Source organism: Mycteria americana, chromosome 4 (genome assembly GCF_035582795.1).
Source record: "Mycteria americana isolate JAX WOST 10 ecotype Jacksonville Zoo and Gardens chromosome 4, USCA_MyAme_1.0, whole genome shotgun sequence".
Taxonomy (NCBI): Eukaryota; Metazoa; Chordata; class Aves; order Ciconiiformes; family Ciconiidae; genus Mycteria; species Mycteria americana.
The window spans coordinates 40,922,482-40,944,876 of NC_134368.1; the positions used below are offsets into that span (position 1 = coordinate 40,922,482).

General features: G+C 36.0%; 1 protein-coding gene across 2 annotated transcripts in view; it reads left to right on the forward strand.

Annotated features, from left to right (window-relative positions):
• Positions 1–22,395, forward strand: part of VEGFC (vascular endothelial growth factor C) — an 80,358-nt gene that overhangs the window by 52,557 nt on the left and 5,406 nt on the right. For both annotated transcript variants that reach the window (XM_075500285.1, XM_075500284.1), the window contains exons 2-5: positions 5,010–5,223; positions 6,650–6,840; positions 17,871–18,022; positions 22,070–22,179. In XM_075500285.1, coding sequence (XP_075356400.1) covers positions 5,010–5,223; positions 6,650–6,840; positions 17,871–18,022; positions 22,070–22,179 — 667 coding nt within the window. The remainder of the gene's footprint in view (positions 1–5,009; positions 5,224–6,649; positions 6,841–17,870; positions 18,023–22,069; positions 22,180–22,395) is intronic.

Genomic DNA, 22,395 nt, shown 5'->3' on the forward strand with positions numbered 1-22,395 from the left:
CATATGAGATAAAAATCAGGGCTATTCTAGTGTGATTGTAGAGGTGGATAAAAAAGTTGAATTTAATTATTAACTACAGCAAAGATATTTAAATAGGATATTTTCTTTTCTTACTGTCATCAACTAGCAAAAAAACCTAGTGCTGAAATACATGAAAACTACAATAAAATATTATGCAAGTGAAGTGTTTACACATACTTTTCTTTTGCGGTATTTCCATTTGCTTGCACACTGTTTCAACATTAGAATTTAACTACTTGGTTTTTAATACATGTCAGTCAGTCAATAAATACGGTATATAAGCATATTAAAATTGACGGGTTTATAGACAGCATTTTCCTATTAAGAATTGTCAACAAAATCCTTGAAAATGAAATGAACTGACAACTATAATCGGAGCAGATGCGTAAAGTACCGTTTATAGCACATTGCACCATCAATTATGTGTCAAGCATGCTGCCAAATATTAAGTGTTCTGACCTTTGTTATTAATAATAGAGGCAGACACTGGGGACATGGGAAAGACAAATAATGTAATGCATGGAAAATCTATTATAGATTTGCTTTTGTTAATGGATATAGAGTCTATTTGGTATCCTGCCCCTCCCCTTGTAAGCTATAATTTTCTGAAAAACTGGACTTACCATGTAGTGGAAAGCCACATTGTGAAAAACATACTTTGATAGAATAAAATGTTCCTAAGTTAAATAAATAATAGCGAGAGAGAGCTTGTCATCAAGTTTTACTACTTTATTTATATGTGTATTTGTCATTTCCGCTGTTCCTTGGGAAATAAGGTGGAAGAAGTGAAATGAAGCAAGCTTATCTTTGCCGTATTCACCATTCATTCGTATATTTTTAAGTTGTTATTTTGCTCAATATCATCTATCATCGTGTTGAGATTGGCTAGTCAAAGGTTTAGTCAAAGTCTTTCTCCAGACTATAGCTTCTAGTATTTTTAGGTGATCACGCAGGACAACATTGATAATATGTAAAAATGACAAAAACAATAGAATGGCCAACCAAAGGACAGCGATAAATGCTTATGAAGGGAGTGGTGGTGGTTTAAAAAAAAAAAGGGGGGGCACAAAATCCAACCCCTTAACTGACTTAGAAGAGCAAAGAAAATAGAAAATGTGGGACAGAGAAAACTCCTTCCTCTTCAGGCACTGGTGGCACTGATTTCCTGCTTCCTTCTCGATGTAGAACATAAATCCCAGAATGTCTTGCCGGTGAAATGTTAAGCAGTTGATCCAGGATTTCATGTGGAGTGCACCACAACTGATTCATGTGAAAATCAATGGACTGTTTACAGTTATTAAAAAGCTTACTTTGGTCCTAAAAGTTGCAGAATTTCTCTTCTCAAAACATTTGTTAATGTTATCTTACTTTCAGACAATAAAACAATTACTTAGTTTTGATTAGTCTGTTTGTTTAATTTAAGATTACATTTGGGAATAACTAGCTTGGTGACAGTAATTGCATCTACAAACAGTATTTCTTTCCAAACTTCACTAATCTGGGCTTGCATAAAATTAATAAAAAATTAGAGCTCCTCTAATTTGTAGTACATTTTTGTTGATGTTACTTTCTTTGTGTCTTGTCATAAATTCTAAATAGGTGTTGAAGTCTGGATTTCCATTACAAAACCATCTTGAGGTTTTAGGGTTTGTTTTTTTTCTGTGTCCTACACTAAAAGCCAATGCACAATTAAGAAAGAGCAAAGAATTTGGGATAAAAGGTAGGGACCGAGACAGTACATTTTTGTGAAATTAACCAAAATTTGGACAAAATCAAAAATGTTGCCAGACAACTATTATATTTACAGAGCAGTTGCATTCCTCTCTTAAAAATTTACAAACTCTTTTTAACAATCCTTAATGATCTGATGCTTTTGCTGTGTGCAGGGCACACTTCTAATCAACCAGAACTTAAGATTTAGTTTGATGTTCATGTCAATAATAAAGTTTGGCCGTTGTACAAAATTAAATCACTCCACAAGCTCCCTACATTTACATTCTTTTAAACAGTTTGACACAGATGAGAGTAATTTACTGCAGTTCAAAAATACATACTTTTCATAGACTTACAGTGAATATACTAGGAAGAGATCATTGATCAGTGTGTCAAGGTAATATTGGAAACATATTGAAAAATCAACATGTATTTTCTATTTTTTTTTCCCCTGACTCTGGGCTCTGCATGTACTGTATTTGGTATACATGCATGGATTTCCTTCTTTTCTTGCTAAATTGGAAGAGGGGAGAGAACAAAAGCCCTCTAGTGATCCAGGTTGGTTTTCCACAGTGTATTTGTAAGTTCAGATTGAAGCCATCTTTACAAGCAAATGGCTTTATTAAACTAAGCACAAAATAATTCAGATGCAATGATTCATTTTTTAAGAAAAGTAATTTTATATATCTGCTCCAGAAATTATTTTCCTTTTGTTCATACTAAGTGAGCACTTCATGTTGTAGGCAGTATTCTTTATCCTTCACATGGCACTCTGGCCCATGGAATATCCAGGAAGAAATGCATTTGAAAACAATACTTTATTAAATTAGATACAATACTTTATTAAAGTCACTAATTTCTTCATGTTTTGACTTTTATTCATTCATATTTTGTATGTGTATACCAAACTTGCTGTCCAGCTGGAAAGACATGACTTGATTTCCTGACCAAAAAGGATTTAATCAACACAGATTATTTCTAACAGATATAACCTCTTTCCTGCTCCATACGCTGGCTTCTTACCAGCTAAGTAATTTTGAGTTTCAGTACTTATTTTTCTGACGATCTAGGCCTGTACCTTGAATATCTGAAACAACAGTAGCCACCGTTTTGTCTACAGTGGGCTGCACAGGCTTTTAAGGGATTCCTCAAAGGTTGGTGAACCTTTGGTTGGATTCTCTTTCCATGTCACCCCCATGACCTGCTGGTATTTCCTAGGATCAGCTACCAGATGACTACACACAGTTTCCATTCCTCTGCCTTTTACGTAAAGGACTGGCATCCAGCCTTGTGACAGGATATAAATGCCGCCTCCGTGCCGTGACCTCCCATGCCACGCATATTCCCATGACGTGGCAGGCACGTATGGCATTCACCGCGCTGGTGCGGCGACCTGCTTCCCGTTACTCAAGGGGCACGTGATGCAGCGCTCCCGGGAAACCGCCCGGCAGGAACGAGGCTACTCGGACTCTGCTCTTATCACCTCTTGAGAGAGATGACAGCAAGCAGACAGTGGCCGAATTAGTTGTTTGTTCAGCTTGGATTTTTCTCTGTGACCAAGTGAGAACCTGTGTGTCATCCTGCAAGGAGAACAGGGCAGCGAGATGCTCTGTGTTGCCAATGAATTTGAAGGCAGGGCCCCAAGGTACTGCTTGCTGGGTGGCTTGGGTCAGAGGTGACCCTTCTTATGGAGGCAAGAAAAGGGATAAAGTCCTGAATGAGCACGTTTCTGAGACTGACAGCTTGATTGTTAAAGTCTCCCAGGACAAAGCAGTCTGTCTGATACTGTGGTTAGCGAGGCTTTAGTGAAACTTTTTTTTTTTTTTCTTCATGACACTTTGATGTACAAAATGACTTTGACACCTGCATTAGCTTTGGCTTCTGTAGTTGCAGAAATGAGTTCTGTGAATCTGCCTTAAGGGGATGTTTCTCCTGGATCTGGTACCTGGTAAGGAAGTGGATGCGACAGTGCGTGCCCCATTTGGTACCTTGTAGTTGTTTGTGAGAGAAGGAGCAGTTTTGGTTCAGGCCAGCTAGTTCAGAACCAGTCAATTTCCTTGTGTAGTGTTCAAAATCACTTAATTGAAGGTTTTTCTTTTTTGTTACAGTGGAGTTTGATAAAGAATCTTGAATTTCAATTTCTATAGTTTCATGTTTCTGGTTTTAGACACACATTTTACACTGTTACAGCCTTGTTATTCGGGGCAAAAGTTTTGTAGTAACCTGTACAGAGACTGCAGCCAGTTGCTAGACACTTTTTACGAAGTGTACCTCTATATTTTGTGTCTCATACTGCCATCTAAGGGCCACGTAGGCTGAGAAGGTGGCTAAAGGTTCTTCAATGCTTTTCTTTCTCCTTATTGCCCTTCCCTTTGGGAAGTCAGCGATTCATGGATGAGAGAGGGTATGCAGGGAATAACAGCAGTCCTTTGATGCAATACGTTGTTTCATCTAAGAGGACAGAGGAATCTTCCAGATAAGTGAGAAATTAGAATGTAAATCTGAGTCACAGTCTTTTAGGAAAATGCAATTGCAATGAGTTTGTGTAAAAGCCAGCAAATAAGAAAGCGTGATTGCAGGATTTGAGGCTACTCTTGAAACAACAAGTTAAGGACCGTAGTGCTTAGAGTCCTGAAGAGTTTCAGCTGAAACTCTTAGCAGTGAGGGAGTGTGCAGTTCAGATTCTTAAAGGTACCAGTGTCGTTGACTCCTACTGATTTAAGGATTAGTGCTTTATAATAGAATTTGCTTATTAAGATTTTCCCTAAAAAGATACAAAATCACATGAATTATTTTCTTCTTTTTCTAATTTCACTGTTTTTGCATTTCTGGGTGTTTTTGTTTTCCTGGACTAAGGGAAAATGGGCAAAAGTGGTGTTACTTTAAGGGTACGTGTTCTTACATAACATGAACATCATTTAAATATTTTGGGGTTTAAGCATTCAAAATTGTATAACGAAAACTTTTCTTTCCAGGAGAAAAATGCCATTTATTTTGTTTTAATCCGCAAACTGTACTTGCATAGGCTTAATTCTAGAGACCCTTTCTCACACAGAGGTTTTGAATGACAAGTATGATAAAGAATTAGTGCAAGCAAAACATTTCAGTATTTGTCAATATAGTACTGTTGGCATTGACTGACAAAAGCAGTTCTTGTAATGAGGACCCCTTGGAGCACAACTTTATTTTACAATGTATGATTTGTTTTTCGGGCTAGTTTCCAGCAAACCTTGTGTAATAGAGAAAGTAATTAATCTTGCGTGTTACTTTGACAGGCTCATGCAAGCAGAGACCTGGAAGAGCAGTTGCGGTCTGTGTCCAGTGTGGATGAACTCATGACAGTACTTTACCCAGAATACTGGAAAATGTTCAAATGTCAGTTGAGGAAAGGAGGTTGGCAACACAACAGGGAACACTCCAGCTTTGACACAAGATCAGATGATTCACTGAAATTTGCCGCAGCACACTATAATGCAGAGATCCTGAAAAGTAAGTACAGGACACAAAACACATTCTAACACACAATAAATTAAAATCCGAAGGCTCGTCGGTTGTGTCAAAAATATTTTAAAAGCTAAGCGTCATCAGTAAACCACCCTCAGCAGTTTGATTTGATGTAATGGCTATAAAATAAAATCTTTGACAGTCAACCTTCCATAGTGAAATAAATTGCTCCGCAGACGTATTTTTGGTACATCCATCGTAAGAAAGGTCTAGACTGCTTTCTCAGCTCAGTAGATATAGGAAGTTAAGTGTTTGTCTTCAGGTATAAGGAATCCTGCTTTGTAGAGGTTGTAACAATTTTGCAGTAAAGCAAAGAGGGCACTAATAGTTGGATTCATTGAACTGTTTCTGCTCATTTTCTGCAATTATGGCATGGCTGGTAATGCTTTCTTCTCTTACATGTTACTGCTTTAGGAGGCCAAATAATCCACTTGTAGCTTTTTCCTTTTACAAGAGGGCAGTTGTCATGATGTTATGCTCAAACCAGAAAAAAACAGCTTTCAAACAAATATGTCAATACCCCTTAGTGGTTCAGATGGCCTGGATAAAAATATAATTATCTTACAGTTTAAGCAAGTGCTTGCAGGCAGAGAAACACAGGATTTATAGCAGAAGGTGTGTTTTTTGACATGATATTGGAAATCATGTACCTTAATGGAGAGTTTAAGGTACACATTAGGTGAAATTTCCATTTTTGCTGAATAGGCTACCAAAAACTGGCTCCAAGAGAGAATAAAGGGGCCTGTACTGCTGCAAGTCTCATGGCTGTTTAGTGTAAGATAGTATTTGACAAAAGGCTATATAACACAATGTAAAATGTTTGCCCAAATTTGCGTGGATAATCTGGGCACAAATAACACCTTTCAGATTAAAGCATATGGTGTATATAATTGCTAAATAATAACCTTTTGCTTTAAATTATACTCTGGTAGTTAACAAAGTAAACATGTATTCAAATTAATTTCACATTAAGTGTGTAGGCATCAAATTTAATGTTTTTAATGTACAGTATCTAAATGAAATACTGTGTGAGACCAGTTAAAATTAATTTGCGGAGATGTGCAGTACTTCTTTAGACTTCTCACAAGGTGAGACTCACCCCAGGCATAGGAGAAAGGACACGTACAACTTTAGCTGTGAATGCCGTAAGATCTGCCCAGCCTTGTTAGGTTCCCTCTTAGCTCTGCTGTGACTTTTCTTCTGCTTCATGACAATATGTCACATCCCTATGAAGAAGAAAAATTAGCTAGAAGTTAACACAGAGAGATGTGTATTTCACTGAATAAAGGGTGACTCTAGCAATGCATATTCTGGTTCTAAACTTTTTAAAAAATCCTACTAATTTACTGCAGGAGAGTACCATTTTTAAATAGTTACTTTATAACACATGAAATTCCCTATAACTTGGCAGGTATTGATACTGAATGGAGAAAAACTCAGTGCATGCCACGTGAAGTGTGTGTGGATGTGGGAAAAGAGTTTGGAGCAACTACAAACACCTTCTTTAAACCCCCATGTGTATCCATCTACAGATGTGGAGGTTGCTGCAATAGCGAAGGACTCCAGTGTATGAATATCAGCACAAATTACGTCAGCAAGACAGTAAGTTCTCACTCTTATTACAGTCCAAGTGCTCCTTGCAAATCCGTTTATGATCATGCATATTTTAAACCTTCTTATTGCTACTATGAGGAAGGAGAAAAAATCAATTCCAGAATACATAGGAAAAACAGGTGAAAAGACTACTGCCTGGAAGAAAATGTTTAACACTCTTTTCCCCAATTTTTTTTTTTTAAATAAATTACTACGTCCTGTTCTCAGTTTTGAGACTATCCATGAAACTTAATTCTATCCTTTTTTTTTTTTGCACCTACCATTTGCCTGCTGTATGAGGCAAGCACTCTCTGGAAAACTAGCCTGTAATTTTATTTGTGAAGACTGTTTTAGGACATGTGCAGACAGGATACATGTTGCAAATAAAGCCTTTTAGGAACTGACCTTTAGTGTATTAAGATATATTAGTATAATGTACCTATTTGTTTTGTTTTAATGCATCTTCCTCAGGTGTTTGTGTGTTTTTTATTCTTCAAGTTCAGGGCTAGTGATCAGGTAGGAGTATGCAGAGAATTATTTATTGAGCCAGTGAGCTGCCTTTAAAGGAAAAGCATACGTGCATTATTCTATTTTAAGTAACGATAACAATTATCACATTATTTTACAACAACATTTCCCTCAAAAATCATGTAAAAATAGTCATGCTTCAAAATGTTTGCTAGGGTATTTTGCTTTTGTTACAGTATTTGGTAGGTGTTTTGTTGGTTGTGGGCTTTTTCACTTTTTACCTCGTCTTTCTGATACTTTGAAGAAGACTAATTTTAGTGTAAATCTTGCTTCCTTTTTCAACTAGATTCATCTAGCTGAAGATGCAGTACATATTTATAAGGAAGATACACAACTGCAAAGCCAACTATAAAATCATAGCCCATGGAAATGTCATTCCTTTATCATGAAACTTCTTAGCGCTCTGAGTCTTCTTGAGAGAGGATTAGGAAAAGGGGATGTAAAGAAAACAGAAAAAAACCTCATTTTTTTAAATACATTTTCTGTCCTCATTTCTCACCAAATCTCTCTGTCTGAAATAGTATATTCCACCAAGAATTTTCAGTCCTAAGTGTGAACTAGTGGTAGACAGCCACAAAGCACAGGAATAATGTAACTCAAATAGCATGAATGAGGAAAACTACAACACTGATTTTGTTCAAGCCAATAGTTATTCCCACAAACAGCTGTCCTAATTCCAGTTGCTTGAAAGATGCAAATAAAATTTTCATGTTATAAACCAAGAAATATGACCTTTCTTTTTTTTTTTTTCTTTTTTTTTGGGTGTATTTATAAAGTTTAGCTTATTTGAATAAAGGATGATCAAGTTCCAGAGAGACTTGTTGCATTTAGCACAGATTTTCTGGTCTTTGAGCGCTATGTCAGTTTGAGGTAAATAATCCCTTTCTATTCATCTTTCTGTTCATATCTATTGAGTGAAGTAATTTTTTTTGCCTAGTAGAAAATGTTTAGACTAGTACTGAGTTTCTTTTTTAAGTTCTTTATATCATTGGTGATGATATGATATAGGAGTAGTTAAAGATTTGAGAGACTCTGAAAGGGAAAATGTTAAAGGACTTATCAGAAAGAAGAGGCAATAGCATTGTTTTGTTTTCTTGCCTATTCTGTAAAAGCAAGCAATTTAATCTCTGAGTTTTCTATCTTGCTTCTGCTTTCCAGTTTTATCTGGTCCTTGACAGAATGCAGTTTTTAAAAAAACCTTAAAAAGGAAGAGAGCTATAGCTATATCTCTTCATCTGTCATCATCTCAAATCTTTTTAAAGTTATGTGACCACAGCTTACCCTATATCAGATGAGAATTAGGAAGAAAAAAGTATTGGATTCAAGACCCTTCTGTGGAATTCAGGTACCCTACACACCTATTTTCACTACTGTTTTCCTTTTATTTCCTGAATGAAATGAGAACAAATGGTTAGTAACCAGGCATCTTTTGGGTTTTTTTCATAAGTCACCATTTTTGTAGCTTTATTTTTGGTGCATAAACTCTGTAAGATAAGCTTCATACTGTTCACCCTGCAGAAAAAGTGCTTAATGGGAAATTAACTTTTCAGCTGGAGGTCTTACTGTGAGGGCAAGCTCTAGCATTGGTTCCAGACATTAAAACCTAAGGAAAGTTGATATCAGTTTTCATCAAAATTAATTAAAAAGAAAAGAGCTAAGCATAGAAATTATTTTTATGGGGAGCAAATCATTGATTGCCAGGAGAATGGACTAGGTCAGATGTTCCCAGATTGGCTTGTGGAACACTGTGGTGGTACAGAGACAGGTCAATAGTTCTCTAGTTCAGGCTGTGTTCCTCCTTTCTAGCTACTTAACTTCATTAAGAGAAAAATAGAAAAGTATTCTGCTTTGCTTTTAATACCATTTTTTTCCACAAAAACTGTTTCTGTAGTTGCTAAGGGGTGTTTATACAATCATGATTGGGATATGAGACAATTTCTTAATTAAGATGTGGGACAAGGTCTATGAAAACATCTGAGGACCCCCTAGGATAATTCATAAAACGCAGTAGATCTTTTTCTTCTTCGTCGGTGACACTGCAGTAGTCCAACTTTGTAAGTGGTGGCTTGTCTAAAAAAGGTCTATGGGGAAAGTGGTTGGTTGGTTTTTGGTTTTGTGGTGTGGTTGTGCTGTTTTTTTCTCTAATTTGTTATTAATCAAATAGCTGTTCTCTGTTTCCATGACACAAGTAATTCAACAGCAGTTACAAAGATTGGAACTACCCGGAACAGCAACAGCCTGTTCCTCAGCTGTACTTTTTTATGTCCCTCCTATAGGTATTTGCTTATAGGTTGAAGGAAAGCAGTTAGCAGATGTCAAAGAGCCATCTCATTCCATTCTTCCTCTTGGCTGGCAGGATGGACATTTTTTTGGCTTCTTTCAGATCATTTGATGTAAAGGTCCTAAATCTTCTTGTTTCATGGTTACAGTAACAGTTCCTCAAGGGAAAACATCTTTCTAAGCAGTTTGACATTAGCTTTAGAGGAGCTTTTCTCACAGGAAACAAGCTAACAGCTTGAAATTTTTTGCCATATTTGACATGTACATGGTGTTCTTTTACACAATTTGGAGATGCATATGTCACAAGAATTTTCAGTAGTTTTGAACTTTACCATTTATGCCTTTTCCCATGCATTTTTCTATGTTAGACTGATGATTGTAATGATATAGGAGGTACTATTAATAGTGGGAAATATATCACTATAAATTCCAAATGTTTTTTGTAAAAATTTCTGAAAAAAAAAGTGATTAAAATATAAAAAGATAGAATAAGGAACCCAAGCATATTAAACAGATACAAAATGTATTATATCGGATAAGTTACCTAATGTTCTATCACACATAAGCCTTGAAATACTATTTTTTCAAAAAAGTTAGATAGTAAAATAAATAATGATGATGTACCATTTTTCAAATAGCTTATTTTCATTCTTTCCAGTATAGAGATGTTTAGAGTTTTGAAATCAAACAGTCTTATATCCTTAGCTTGAAACTCTCTCTAGACACTTTGTGCTCTGTTACACTGGTTATATTTGGTCAGCCTTACTGACACTTTAGGAATTGCAAAGATCATAAGTGATGGAAACTGAGAGTCAATCAATTTAAGTGAAACTTGCCAAAATAAACCACAGTCCATCAGAAGAACATAGTGTAGTTAATGTAAATCTGTGGGGGGGAAAAAAAACCCCATAAATCCTATATTTGAAAAGTATCTAGAATGATAAGCTTCCCTCATCCTGATATGAAAATAAGAGGTTTGATTATTTTATATTTCAGAAGTCAGTGATCATAATAATAATTTCATGTGCGCTGATAAAATGGATATTGGCACAAATGATGACAGTGCTGAATAAATTAATTTAGCCACTGAAGCAAAGAAATACTTTGTATAGAAATCAAGTTTTTCTGAAAAGTATGTCATGAAGCCCTTCTAGTCTAAAGAAGGAGTTATCAATGCAGTGAATCAAAAATACATGCCTTCCTAAGGATCAGTGAGGACGAATATATGGGAAATTTTTTTACAGGAATTCTGATAGAGTCTTTGGTCAAGCATTCAGAGATTCCTGTCTGTTGTTAGATTATTATTTTTTTTTTAAAAGGTTAAAATCCTGCTGAGCTCTAGGTTGTGGGCCAGACTCTGGTCCCACCCTTGTTTCTGTTTTCCACTCCAGCTCTATAAATGGCTAAAGGAAGAGCACTGCCAGTGTGGGAACTGAAAAGAGCCTACTACAGGGTGGTCTGTGGGACCACACAGCTCTGGCCTGGAAGCTCTTGCAAGGATGGCTGAAGAAATAACAAGGCTGGGAAGAAGGGGGACTGTTGCACTTGGCATCACAGTAATTGCAGGTTGTGGAGTGCCAAAGGCCAAGTTTGGTTGGGTAGAGCAATTCAGAGACACCTTTGCCCAGTGTCCTTTTGCTGTGCTTCTCACCTGAGAAGTACAGTACAGAGCATATGCGCTGATCTTCAAGGATTCAAAAAATTGACATGTAAATGAATGAAAATCCAGGAAAAAAAATTGTAGTTGCACACATGATTGTAAAAGGGAGCTAATTATTCACTTACCTTTGTGTCTGAAAAGTTCTTTAATTATACACCTGTCTCTACTGGGAGGCAGAAAATACAAGCATAAGAAGCTGACGTTTAGCTCTGTAGGATATGCTGCCTTTTAATTTTGGCTGGTGAAGTGGAACGAAGGTTAAGTATTAAGCCTAAAATACACTTTATTACAGATTGTGTAATCCAAATGTATGAAGAAAAATGACCTTCCTTCATTTTTGAAGATGAATGTTTCAAGTTTGGCTAGGTTGAAAGACAGATATCAAGTCACCTTGATAATGGTCGGTGGGACATAAAATACATACCCTTTAAAAAAATTTTAAAAAATGTCCTGCAACCAAAACTTTTTTTAAAAATCTGTATAGTACCAATGACTTTTAGCACCAATGAGTTTTAGCACAAAATTTCTATTTAAGCCATTTACTGTACAAGGCTCTTGAATTTTTTCATGACACAGAAAGATGGGGAAAAAACATTTATAGTCACACACAGTCTTGTTCAATGGTAAGTAACTCTAACCAGCCTAATATTGAGATTATCCGACATACTTCATTACAAACTCTATTGTCATTCTCAGCCTAACTTTGCTATTCTTTAACAACAGGGGTTGAAATTTTCTCTGCCAGATACCTGAATCAGCTTGATGTGTTGTTTTTACTTCTTAGCTTTTTGCTTTAAAACTTCAGCAAAAGTGGTGGTTCTGCTTTTTCTTAGATCAGAGTGAGAGAGAAGTGTATATGGCTTTATTGTTAAAACAAAAATTGGGATTTTTTTTTTTTTTTCCTCTGAAAAAAATTTCATGTTCCCTTATTTTAGGCAAAGGATGAGACTTGTTTGTTTGTATTAGGAATGTGTGTTTGTTATCTTTGAGAAAGTCTGCATACTTTTAAGTGTTAAAAAAAGACCTAGGAAACAAATGGAATTGTCAGGAGACTTGAATGTATTTGTCACTAGAACACTTTATGACTTGGAACTGAACAAAAATCTGATGCAGTTTCAGATCTAGGCACCTAAATCCCATCTTCTAGGGAGAGCCTGTCATTGAGACACCCACCTTTATCATGTTGGGAAGGAAGGAACCTGGTTGATCCAAAAGTAGCTGGGACAACATGTGTGTGTGCCAGAATGCTAAAAATTATGCTAAGGAGCCCAAAAAGAGGGAAGCGAAATCAAGCTTGATGGGCTGGCTGGCTGAAAGGGAAACTTTGGCTGGGCTGAAATGAGGTGAGGTTGGCATGGAGAATCATCATACTGGATGAAGACCTAAGGAGACAAGGGCTGAACACAGTGCTTTGAAAAGAAATATTAGAAATGGAAAACCTGCAAGCTGGTTTTCTGTGACAAAACAGCCTTAGACTGGCTGAATGGCACACGTTAAGTTCTTGTGAAATGCATTAACTATATATGGTTTTCAACTGTTCTTCAGTTACATAGAGCTTTCATTAGTATGTGTTACACACTGAGATTAATAGTATGTTACTGACTTATGTTTATGATATTAGGTTAGGACAGAGCTTTGACTGTAATTTGGGGGGGGGGGGGGTGTTTTGTTTTGTTATATATAATACTCTTTAGTTATGCTATCACACATTGCTGTGGTGGTTGTTTTCCACTGGTTTCCTGACCTCAATGCAGTGTTGGTAGCACAAATGTACAGGACAGCATGGGCAAGTTGAGTCTAATTTTTTCTTTTAACTTTTGAATATTTGCCTCTTAACTCTAGCAATGCTCATTTAATGTACTCTAATTTGCTGTTTAATGCACTATAATTACTAACATTTTTCTCAAAACTGCGAGCAATAAAAGCTCTCCGCTGAAAAAACTGCCCTCATCCCTGCTACTGTTGGATCTCATGTTCTGGGGACTCAAGCTTGTTCTTTGCAGTCTTTGGTCCTGAATGTCTGTCTTTAGGCCTTGGCCCTTGAACAGACCTGAAGGAAATGTCTTTTCCCTATTGCTTGTAGCATGAATTAGTCCAATTTTTACTATAATTTGAAGTTGGGAAGGGAGAGAAGACCTCTAAGAATACAGTAAAACCAGTCCTTTACTGAATGAGGGATCAGACAGAAATATAAGCCATCTAATCTCCAAGAAGAGGTGCCTATATGGGCAATGTGGGTACCAGCAATGGTACCCACAACCAGCAATGTTGCCAGAAAAGAAGGGGGTCAAGAACCAGCCTCATACACAGATGTTATGGTTCATTTCTCATAGAAATACCCTTTCTAGATATTGACATTTGGCTGTTACTTGTTGCCAAACATGCCCTGTAGTGACAACAGATGTTGAGCTTATTGTTCTATTGGATGAAGAAGATGAGCAAGAAGTAAATTAGAGATGCTAACAAAACCAGAAAGCATTCCAGGTCAGATCTTACCTAATTTGAAATGATTTATTAAGATGATAATTCAAACCCAGCTTATGTATATTGAGAGTTTATTCACTTACACTTAAATAGCTTCATTGGATTCAGAGATGCTGCTATCACAGCTGAGAGCAGAATGTAGATTTTCTTTAGAACGGATCTTATTTCAGAATGCCAGAGATTAGTTAAACAGGATTATTCTGAGTATTAAATACATTTCTGTAACAGACTACTTTTCAAGAATTTATTTCTTGTGAAATCTCTTCTTGATATATTTTGATTCTCAGAAGAGAAGAATAAATATTTCCTTTTTCAGTATGCATCAGAATATAGTATCCTAATAGCATGTGCAGACAAATAAAAAGTGTAGGAAGAACAAATCAATAATTCCAATGCCAGTGTCTCACTTCCATCATTTCCATTAAGGAAAATAGATCTGGTTTATGTTCTTTTTCAAAATGCTAGTTCATGTATCATTGTAAGCACTTTCCAAAAGTGAGGACTAGAAATGTAATACCTAATATAATATAACATAATATGATATAATCTCTAACATAAATAGTTGGCTTTGGTTTTTTTACTTTATGTATAAACAGTAGCTACTAGTGGGTGATGTAAAATACATTGCTATTAAGAGAATTTAGTTGAACAAACTGAAGGTAATTCAATAAGGTCAGGGAACCTAGTCTGCCTTTACAATGTTTAACTAGGTTTGTTTTGCATTGCACCACTGAAGTGTTGATGGGAATAATTGTTAGCAATATTCACCTCTAAACTGATAGGACGAGAGGAAATGGCCTCAAGTTGCATCAGGAGAGGTTTAGATGGGATATTAGGAAAAATTTCTTTACTGAAAGGGTGGTCAAGCATTGGAACAGGCTGCCCAGAGAGGTGGTGGAGTCACCATCCCTGGAGGAGTTCAAAAAACGTGTAGACGTGGCACTTTGGGACATGGTTTAGTAGGCATGGGGGTGTTGGGTTGACGGTTGGACTAGATGATCTTAGAGGTCTTTTCCAACCTTAATGATTATATGATGCTTTCACAGTTTAAATGGAAGGATAAATGTAGATTAAGATAATTCATGTTCACCATCATTTCTGCTCACAATTGGTATGTCTCAGGTGTTTTAGTGAAATTTCTCTCAGTGTACTCCTGAGGCCAAACAGGAGGAGAGTTGGGCTGACAGGGACCTCTTTCGGGTGGTTTGGAATTGTAGCAATAGTTGTATGCTGCCATCTCCAGCGGTCTGGAGTCTGCTACGCTTTGCAGTATGGCAAATCAATCTACTCCAAGAACAGAGGAAGAAAAGAACATGCCCTTCTTTCTAGTCAGCTGCAGTTTGATCCATGCAAAGAATCACGCTTCTCTTCAGTTCCTAAGTTTTATCAGTTCTCCCTATAGTGGGTTTTTACTTCAGCTTCGGAAAAGCAAGTTCATACTGTTGTAAGAGAGCAGAGAAAACAGAAGATTCTCTCTACGTGTGTAATATTGTAATTATATCCATACTTTTTGTTCTGTCCCTCAATTCACCTATGTGTTTTAGGAATTAGTTTTCTTACAAGATAGTTAATATAGTAAAGGCTGTCACTTCTGTAGATTCTTAGCTGTCCAGATTTTCAGAGGTCTCAACAGTTGTGCTGTCCTTCTGAAAGCACAACTTGTTTAAAAAAAGTCTTGCGCATGTAGGTGAATTTTGCCATGTGTTTAAAAAAGACGTACCCAAAGAAATGTATGCAGAAATGAAAGCTATTTTTTATAAACATGGTCCTTTCTGTCTCTGTCTACACCACCACCTTCCTCCTCTCCAATTTCCTAGTTAGATTGTTCATTATAACAAAACCTACAGTGGCCTTCAAACACGTGAATATTTTAAAAAGAAATGCATAAGTACATAAAGCTATTTTTGTATAAAATATTAGTATGAAAATGATAGCTCTGTGTTATGACTATTGTTCTTTTTGGATGAGACATTTTTGTAAGAATGCCTTTTGTGATGAATTTAAAGGAACTTTTACAATAGCTAAGGGTAAAGGAGCCAATATTGGTTTGGAAGCCAAAAAGGATTATAAGTATAGTAAAAAGTTGATTAGAAAGTCTCTTTCCAGAAGTCTGTGTTGAACTTAGTGAAAACCCTGGAGGTATATCTAGTGGTATTTATGTTTGAGAGAAGCAGATACTGATTTAGGCATTAATTTTATTGATACCAAACTTTAAACTAGACGTGGACTTGTGCCCTTATTTAATGACTCAAGACCAAAATTTTAAGAAGTGTTATTTATTTTGCAGCTGGAGCAAGAATCCAAATGTGAATATGCTTTGGCTAGAAGTCTCTCTAACAAAAGAAACTCTTTCCATGGTAGCTCCCTAGAGGGATAGGTTTTTTCATCAGTATTTGGAAGATGCAGGAAACTGTTTTCTGTTTTGGTTTTCCTTCTACAAAAGTAAACATATACCAGTTTGCACTTTTAGGTTCTAGTGGGGAAAAAACCTACATTTAAAACTAATGTAAGGGATGTAGTACTTTTAATAGCAAAAATAATAGCATTGTAATGTACTGTAACAGAATAAAATGCAAATATAATACTTCTGCTGTTTCAATTCTTATATGATGACACCCCCAATGTTAAACTTTTTAAAAATCCAGTCACTAAATAATGTCAACATTTGTTTTGTAAAATGGATAATATCTATCAGAGTCGATGATGCTTTATACAGTTTAGGTTTAAGTTGCATAGTTTAGGTATATCAATAGTGTGAGCTGTATTGTCGACTGGACAAGTGCCCTTTTACCTTGTGGGGACTTGGTGAATACATTCCATGCTCCTGCACCCGCGTGCTTATCAGTACCCAGGCTCACTTGTGTACTTCAGTGCAAGGTACCGTTTTCAGGACATCCTGTAGATGTGCTTCGTATTTTGAATCATTTAAATTTACCAGTATTTTCATTACATTTGCATGCTGGCCATATGCCATGCTATAAAGTTATTGATTATAAAAAAGCATTGCAAATAGATTTCAGCTAAAAATTAAAGCCTTTTTGTACAGTCTCGTCAACTGAAACTGGAATAATAACCAATGACCATGTTTTTAAAGGTAGTAAAGTCCCCAGAAGATGCAGGAATATTCTTAAATGTATTTGGAAAAGTGACTAAACACCGAAAAACAGCAGTGCACTATTATCCTATTAAAAATACTACCCAAAAAATAGTTTTTAAGACTTTGACCTAAGGTATTTGTCCTAACTTTTCAGGAGACTATTGAGATTTGAGTCTTACAGTGAAACCTTCTTAATTTGATAAATTGCATGTCCTGATTTGAACACTGAAATGAGTCTTACTGCTTGTGTTATCACATGTTCAGTTTTTCCGCAAGGTATCACTGAAGTTGTCCTCTTCCACCAGTTGAACTACATTTCCCACTAAAATGAGGATTTTATTCATTCACATACATGATTATTTTATTAATAGTGAATATTTCTTAATATCCTGAAAAAAAAAAATTAATAGTTCAAGATGCATTCCCTTAGGGTAACCGTATAATTTGCATTGATACAAATACTGGAAGGTAAAAAATACAGTATGTTGCAGTTCAAAACTTGTTCATCCAAAAATGTTTTGATCTAAGTCCAATATACTGTTGTTTCACACAAGTTGTTGTAATTGTGCAACTGATGTATTAGGTTGTAGCTTACCCCCTTTTTAAATTATACTTGTTTTCCAACTTTTTGAAGCATTTTCCAAATGTTACAGTTTTTTAGAGGCTGCCAATTTGAAGTCATTTCCTCTAGAAAAATGGGTTCTTTGTACATTTTCCTCTTTTAACAACGTTAGTTTTAAATGTTATAGTAAGCAAACAGGCACGTAAGAGGGTTTAACACTAAACATGTTGTCATACCATAGTTATTGTATTCATTTTGCACATAATGATTATCTAGCTGTATAATTGAATATGTCACTGACTGATGGTAGAGAACAAACCCCCAAATTTAAATTCCTTATACCTTTTTTGTATGCCCTTAACGTTATTTTTAGTTGTACTGTTACTGATCTATAAAAAAAGTTCTTTGCTTTGCTTTCCCTTTTATAGTTGTTTGAGATCACAGTGCCTCTCTCTCATGGCCCCAAACCTGTAACTGTCAGTTTTGCCAATCACACGTCCTGCCGATGCATGTCGAAGTTGGATGTTTACAGACAAGTTCATTCTATCATAAGACGTTCCTTGCCAGCAACGCAAACTCAGTAAGTATGAGACTTGTCTTTCCTTTTACATTGTGAGCAAGTCTGTATAATTAGATTTAAAATATTGCTGGAAGCTTTCACAATTAAGATAGGTGAACTTATACATAGTAGTAGTAGTAGTAGCAGAATGCATTTTGTAAAGGAGCTAATATTGTTTTACATGGAGAGAATGTTACTAAAGTAATTAGCACAGTACCTTTTTACCCAGTGGATAAACTGGGGCTAGGTCATTTAAAAATGAAGAATAATGTTGTTTGTGGGGTTTGTTTCATGGAAAGAGCTATAATGCAGTTGAGGCTTAAAGGAAACATCAATAAAATCAACTTTAAAAAAAAAAGCCATCATAAAAGCTATCTCAAAATACTTACTTTTGCAAATAAGAAGTACACAACATTTCTCTCTTAAACTGTATTTTCCTATTTAAAAAGCTGTTAGAAAAAGGCCTGCTTTTAGGGAATCTGACTACAAATCTTTTTGGACATCTTCATATGCCAGAAGTGAAAGTAAAACAGAATAGGAAAGGGAGATAAAGGGTTAATTGACAGTCCACGGAATTAGCATGTTGATTTGGCTGGTGATTTTGAATGAAAAGAGTCACAGAAGAAATCTGGCACTGAAGCAATTGTTATTAAAACACTTGAAGAACTCCTTCCCTTCATTATAGAGGACTGAGCAATAACTTCATGATGTTTAAATATTTAGTAGACCAAAAATGCATGACAGACTAACAGTTGCTTTATGGAAGAACCAACGACTAGAAGCTGAACTGGAATTAACTGTAGACATTTTTAGTAAGGTGAGTGAATGGTGCAAAATGCCCAGAAACGTAAGCTAGGTTGTCTTCTCTGTGTTTTCATTCAGTTAAAGTCTGGCTGTTTTCTGACATGTTCCAGCTAAACAGAGATTATATTGTATTTGAATTCAAATAATTGAATTTGTTCATCAAAACATGTATCATAAACAGTGGACTCGAAAAATACTACGAAATAAATCTTCTCATAGTTTAAATAATTGCATAATTAACAGATTATAAAACATCAAAATCTAAGAGTCAAGAATAAGTCAAATTATGCTGACTGTTGGCAGCTTCTCAGTGCTTCCAGATTAAGAGCAGTTGTAGTTACCATTGCAAGAGTTTATTCTAGCCAGGAAACAGCTACCTGTAGTTAGCGGGAAGTAAGCGTGCAGGTCCAAGACTTTGACCAGCACTCACAGGTAGCTGGCTGTCCTGTGAGTAAGGAATCATGCTTCAACAAAGGTAAGACAGAGTAGTACTAGATCAGAATATATATAGGCCTTCTCTGCTGTTCAGTACTGTCTTTAAGTTTAAAATCTATGGCTTTTTACAAGAAAATAAATTAAAAAAAAAAAAATCACACCAAAAAACCCCCAAGCTGAGTGCTTCTAGTTCTAGAAAGGAAAGTAAAGATATTTACATGTTCCAGGTGGGTGCCTGGATGCTTTTCAGAATCCCACTGCGGTTTTTTAATTTGTACTAATGTTCTCAATCTCTTTTCAACTTCTTATTTTTCCTTAACATTTTTATGTATATGTTTGAATGCTAGTGAAACTGTTGTAAACCCAAAACTTGGAAATGTACGTTCTTGTCACAGTGGCAGATCTGCATTTGTGCATGTATTTATGTACATGCTCATTTTAACAGAAATATAGTAATGACTTTCTTATGTATTACTGAAGAGAAAAGCCTAAGAGTATAATCTCTGGGTTTAGGGTAGTAACAATTGGGATCTAATAAGAATTTGAGGCTGAATTATGCCATGATGCACAGGCAACATGTTAGAAAGAAGAGAGAAATTACATGTAAGATAGAATACAAATAGTCGATCTTTTTTATATAAAATATATTTTCTGCACAGCTTTATCCTGATAATTAAGGTCTAGGTCTTTGCCTGTTCTTCCACTTTTTTCCTGCTTTTTTCTTCTAAAAAGTAGTAGCTACCTCTACATACTTGCAGAGCTGAGGCATGTCAGTTCCTGCTAACCAGTGTTTCAGAATACCTCCTGGATTAATGGTATCTTAAGCTGTACTCTTCTCTGTTTATATAGAATGTCATCAAGACATGTAACTGGGTCAGAAAATTGTCACTTTATTTTAGAAGTTTAGCATTTGGGGGGGGGGGGGGGGGGGCAGGGGGATCTTCAACATACATAATTCAGATCCAAGTCTCTGTGATGCCCTTTTTTTTCCCCATGGTTTGTAGGTAGGTGCTTAGAGAGCTGATAAGCATATTTTAGGTGTGGTTTGGATGTATGTTGTATACATTAAATGTTTCCCCCTCTTGTGCATTATCTGTCCTGACACTAACAGGTAACATGTTAGCATGCTGATTTTCTTTTTTTTTTTTTTTTTAAATTGAGTTGACAATGATTTGAAAAGAGGTAGTGAAATTTTCTGCAAAATGGTTTTGCCTCTGATTTTTTTTTCTAGCCTTCCTGAACTTCCCTAAAATGTTACAATAAGTAATTTTAAAATTTCAGCCATATCCCCCAGTAATTTGCTGTACTAGCAACCAGAGTAGAATTTGTAAGCAAGCAGTTCCAGTTCCGTTTGCTGGGTGTCTCCAACCTGATGCTGAAATACGTATCATTCTCTTCCAGTTCTGGTAACTTGGGTTTTGTATCAACATTGTCTTCTTATGGGTTCATGTGCACTTGGTGTTTTCTTCATACTGCCACCCTGGCTTCCTTCTGTAGTTAGTTTTAAACACTCCTAGCTAGAGCCAGGCTGCTCCAGGTGTGAGGTGGGGTTTTTTTAAAACAGAATACAAAAATACGTCTGTAAATTATCTGTACTATTTCTCAAGCAGAATCAGGAGGCAGGCAAAAGGACGTATATGCCAAGTCAGGGAGCAAGAGTGAGATCATTAGCAGAATCGAATCAGGAAACACCAGCTTGATAAAACATGAGGCGATGCAGGGTGATGTTAAACCACAGCGATCTTTACAAGCAACGAGTTGTTTAATGTGGTGAAGGGGAGTGGTGTACTTGACTGATGATCACAGAAGAGTGTCCCAGCACCTGCATTTTTGAATGCATGAGTAATGGTGCTCAGGGGAATGAAAAGTGCTTAAAATGTGTAATGTATGTGCTGTCTTAACAGATGGGGATTGTAGAAATACTACAGAAACAATGACTACATGACACAGCCTGGATGCATGAAGTTAGGCGTGACTTGTTAAAAGTTGTAATGTCACCTGTAGTGATAACGAAATTGCAAGCAGGCAAGATCAAATAATACGCAAATACTTTATCTGTGGTGTGCCTACTAGTTAAGTTCAGTCAGCCTTTAAAAAGAGACCAACTGCTGTTAGGATTTTTTGCTTTCTTTGCTTACCACTACCTTGGCTGCAAAACTCTAGCAGGTAAAGAGCATTAAACTGTTAAATTGTTTATTGTCTTTCATTTCTCAAGTGAAGAGGCATCCCTGCTGAAGTCCAAATCTTTAGATTCAAGAAAGCTGACCAGGATGTGAGTGGCTGATGAGAAAGAGTCAGTTAATGTCACATAACTTTCACATAAAGGGGAAAGGAATCTGATAATTAATTCTGTTTTAGAAATTAGAGTTTGATCTACAGCATTCATTCAGAAACTATTATCAGCTGTCTTTTGATGTCTATGTATGTGAAAATGTTTTTGTACTGCAAAAAACAATGCAGAAAATTATGCCTGCTACCACCGATGAGGTATTTGGCATGCAAATATTTTTTATACTGGTCTATTGTCTGTATGAGGCTTACATTCAAGGGTTAGATCTGTTTCAAAACTACATTAGGAAAGTACAAATATCAGTTTCTAGAAGTTAGAGCTAAAACTTGAAATGTGAGAAGGTTTCAAACTTGAAATGTAGTGGGGAGAACCTTAATTAGTAACAGATTTGATAGGAGTTAAAAATAAGATTATGAATGAGCTGAAGCTCTGTGAAAGGTTTTTGTAACGGCAGGAAACAAAAGCAATTAGCATCTAAAATCAGGGTTTTTTTCTTGAGTTCTTATGGTAGTAAATCAACAGTATATTTCATTCCACAGGTGTCATGTGGCAAACAAGACCTGTCCAAAAAATCATATCTGGAATAATCAAATTTGCAGATGTTTGGCACAGCATGATTTTGGTTTCTCTTCTCACCTTGGAGATTCGGGTAAGCAGTTTTGCTTAAGTGATTAAATGTAGTTCCATGTTTTGATTTACCTAAAGGAGAAATTAAAAACATGAAAAGTAAATAGCTGAATCTTTTTCTGTATTGATACTATTAGTGGTTGTTGCCTGTCTTTTGACATATGTTTGTTCTTAAAACACCTTAAAATGTACAAATTCGATACCATTTCTTCCCTTAAAAATACGACATGGGTAGAGA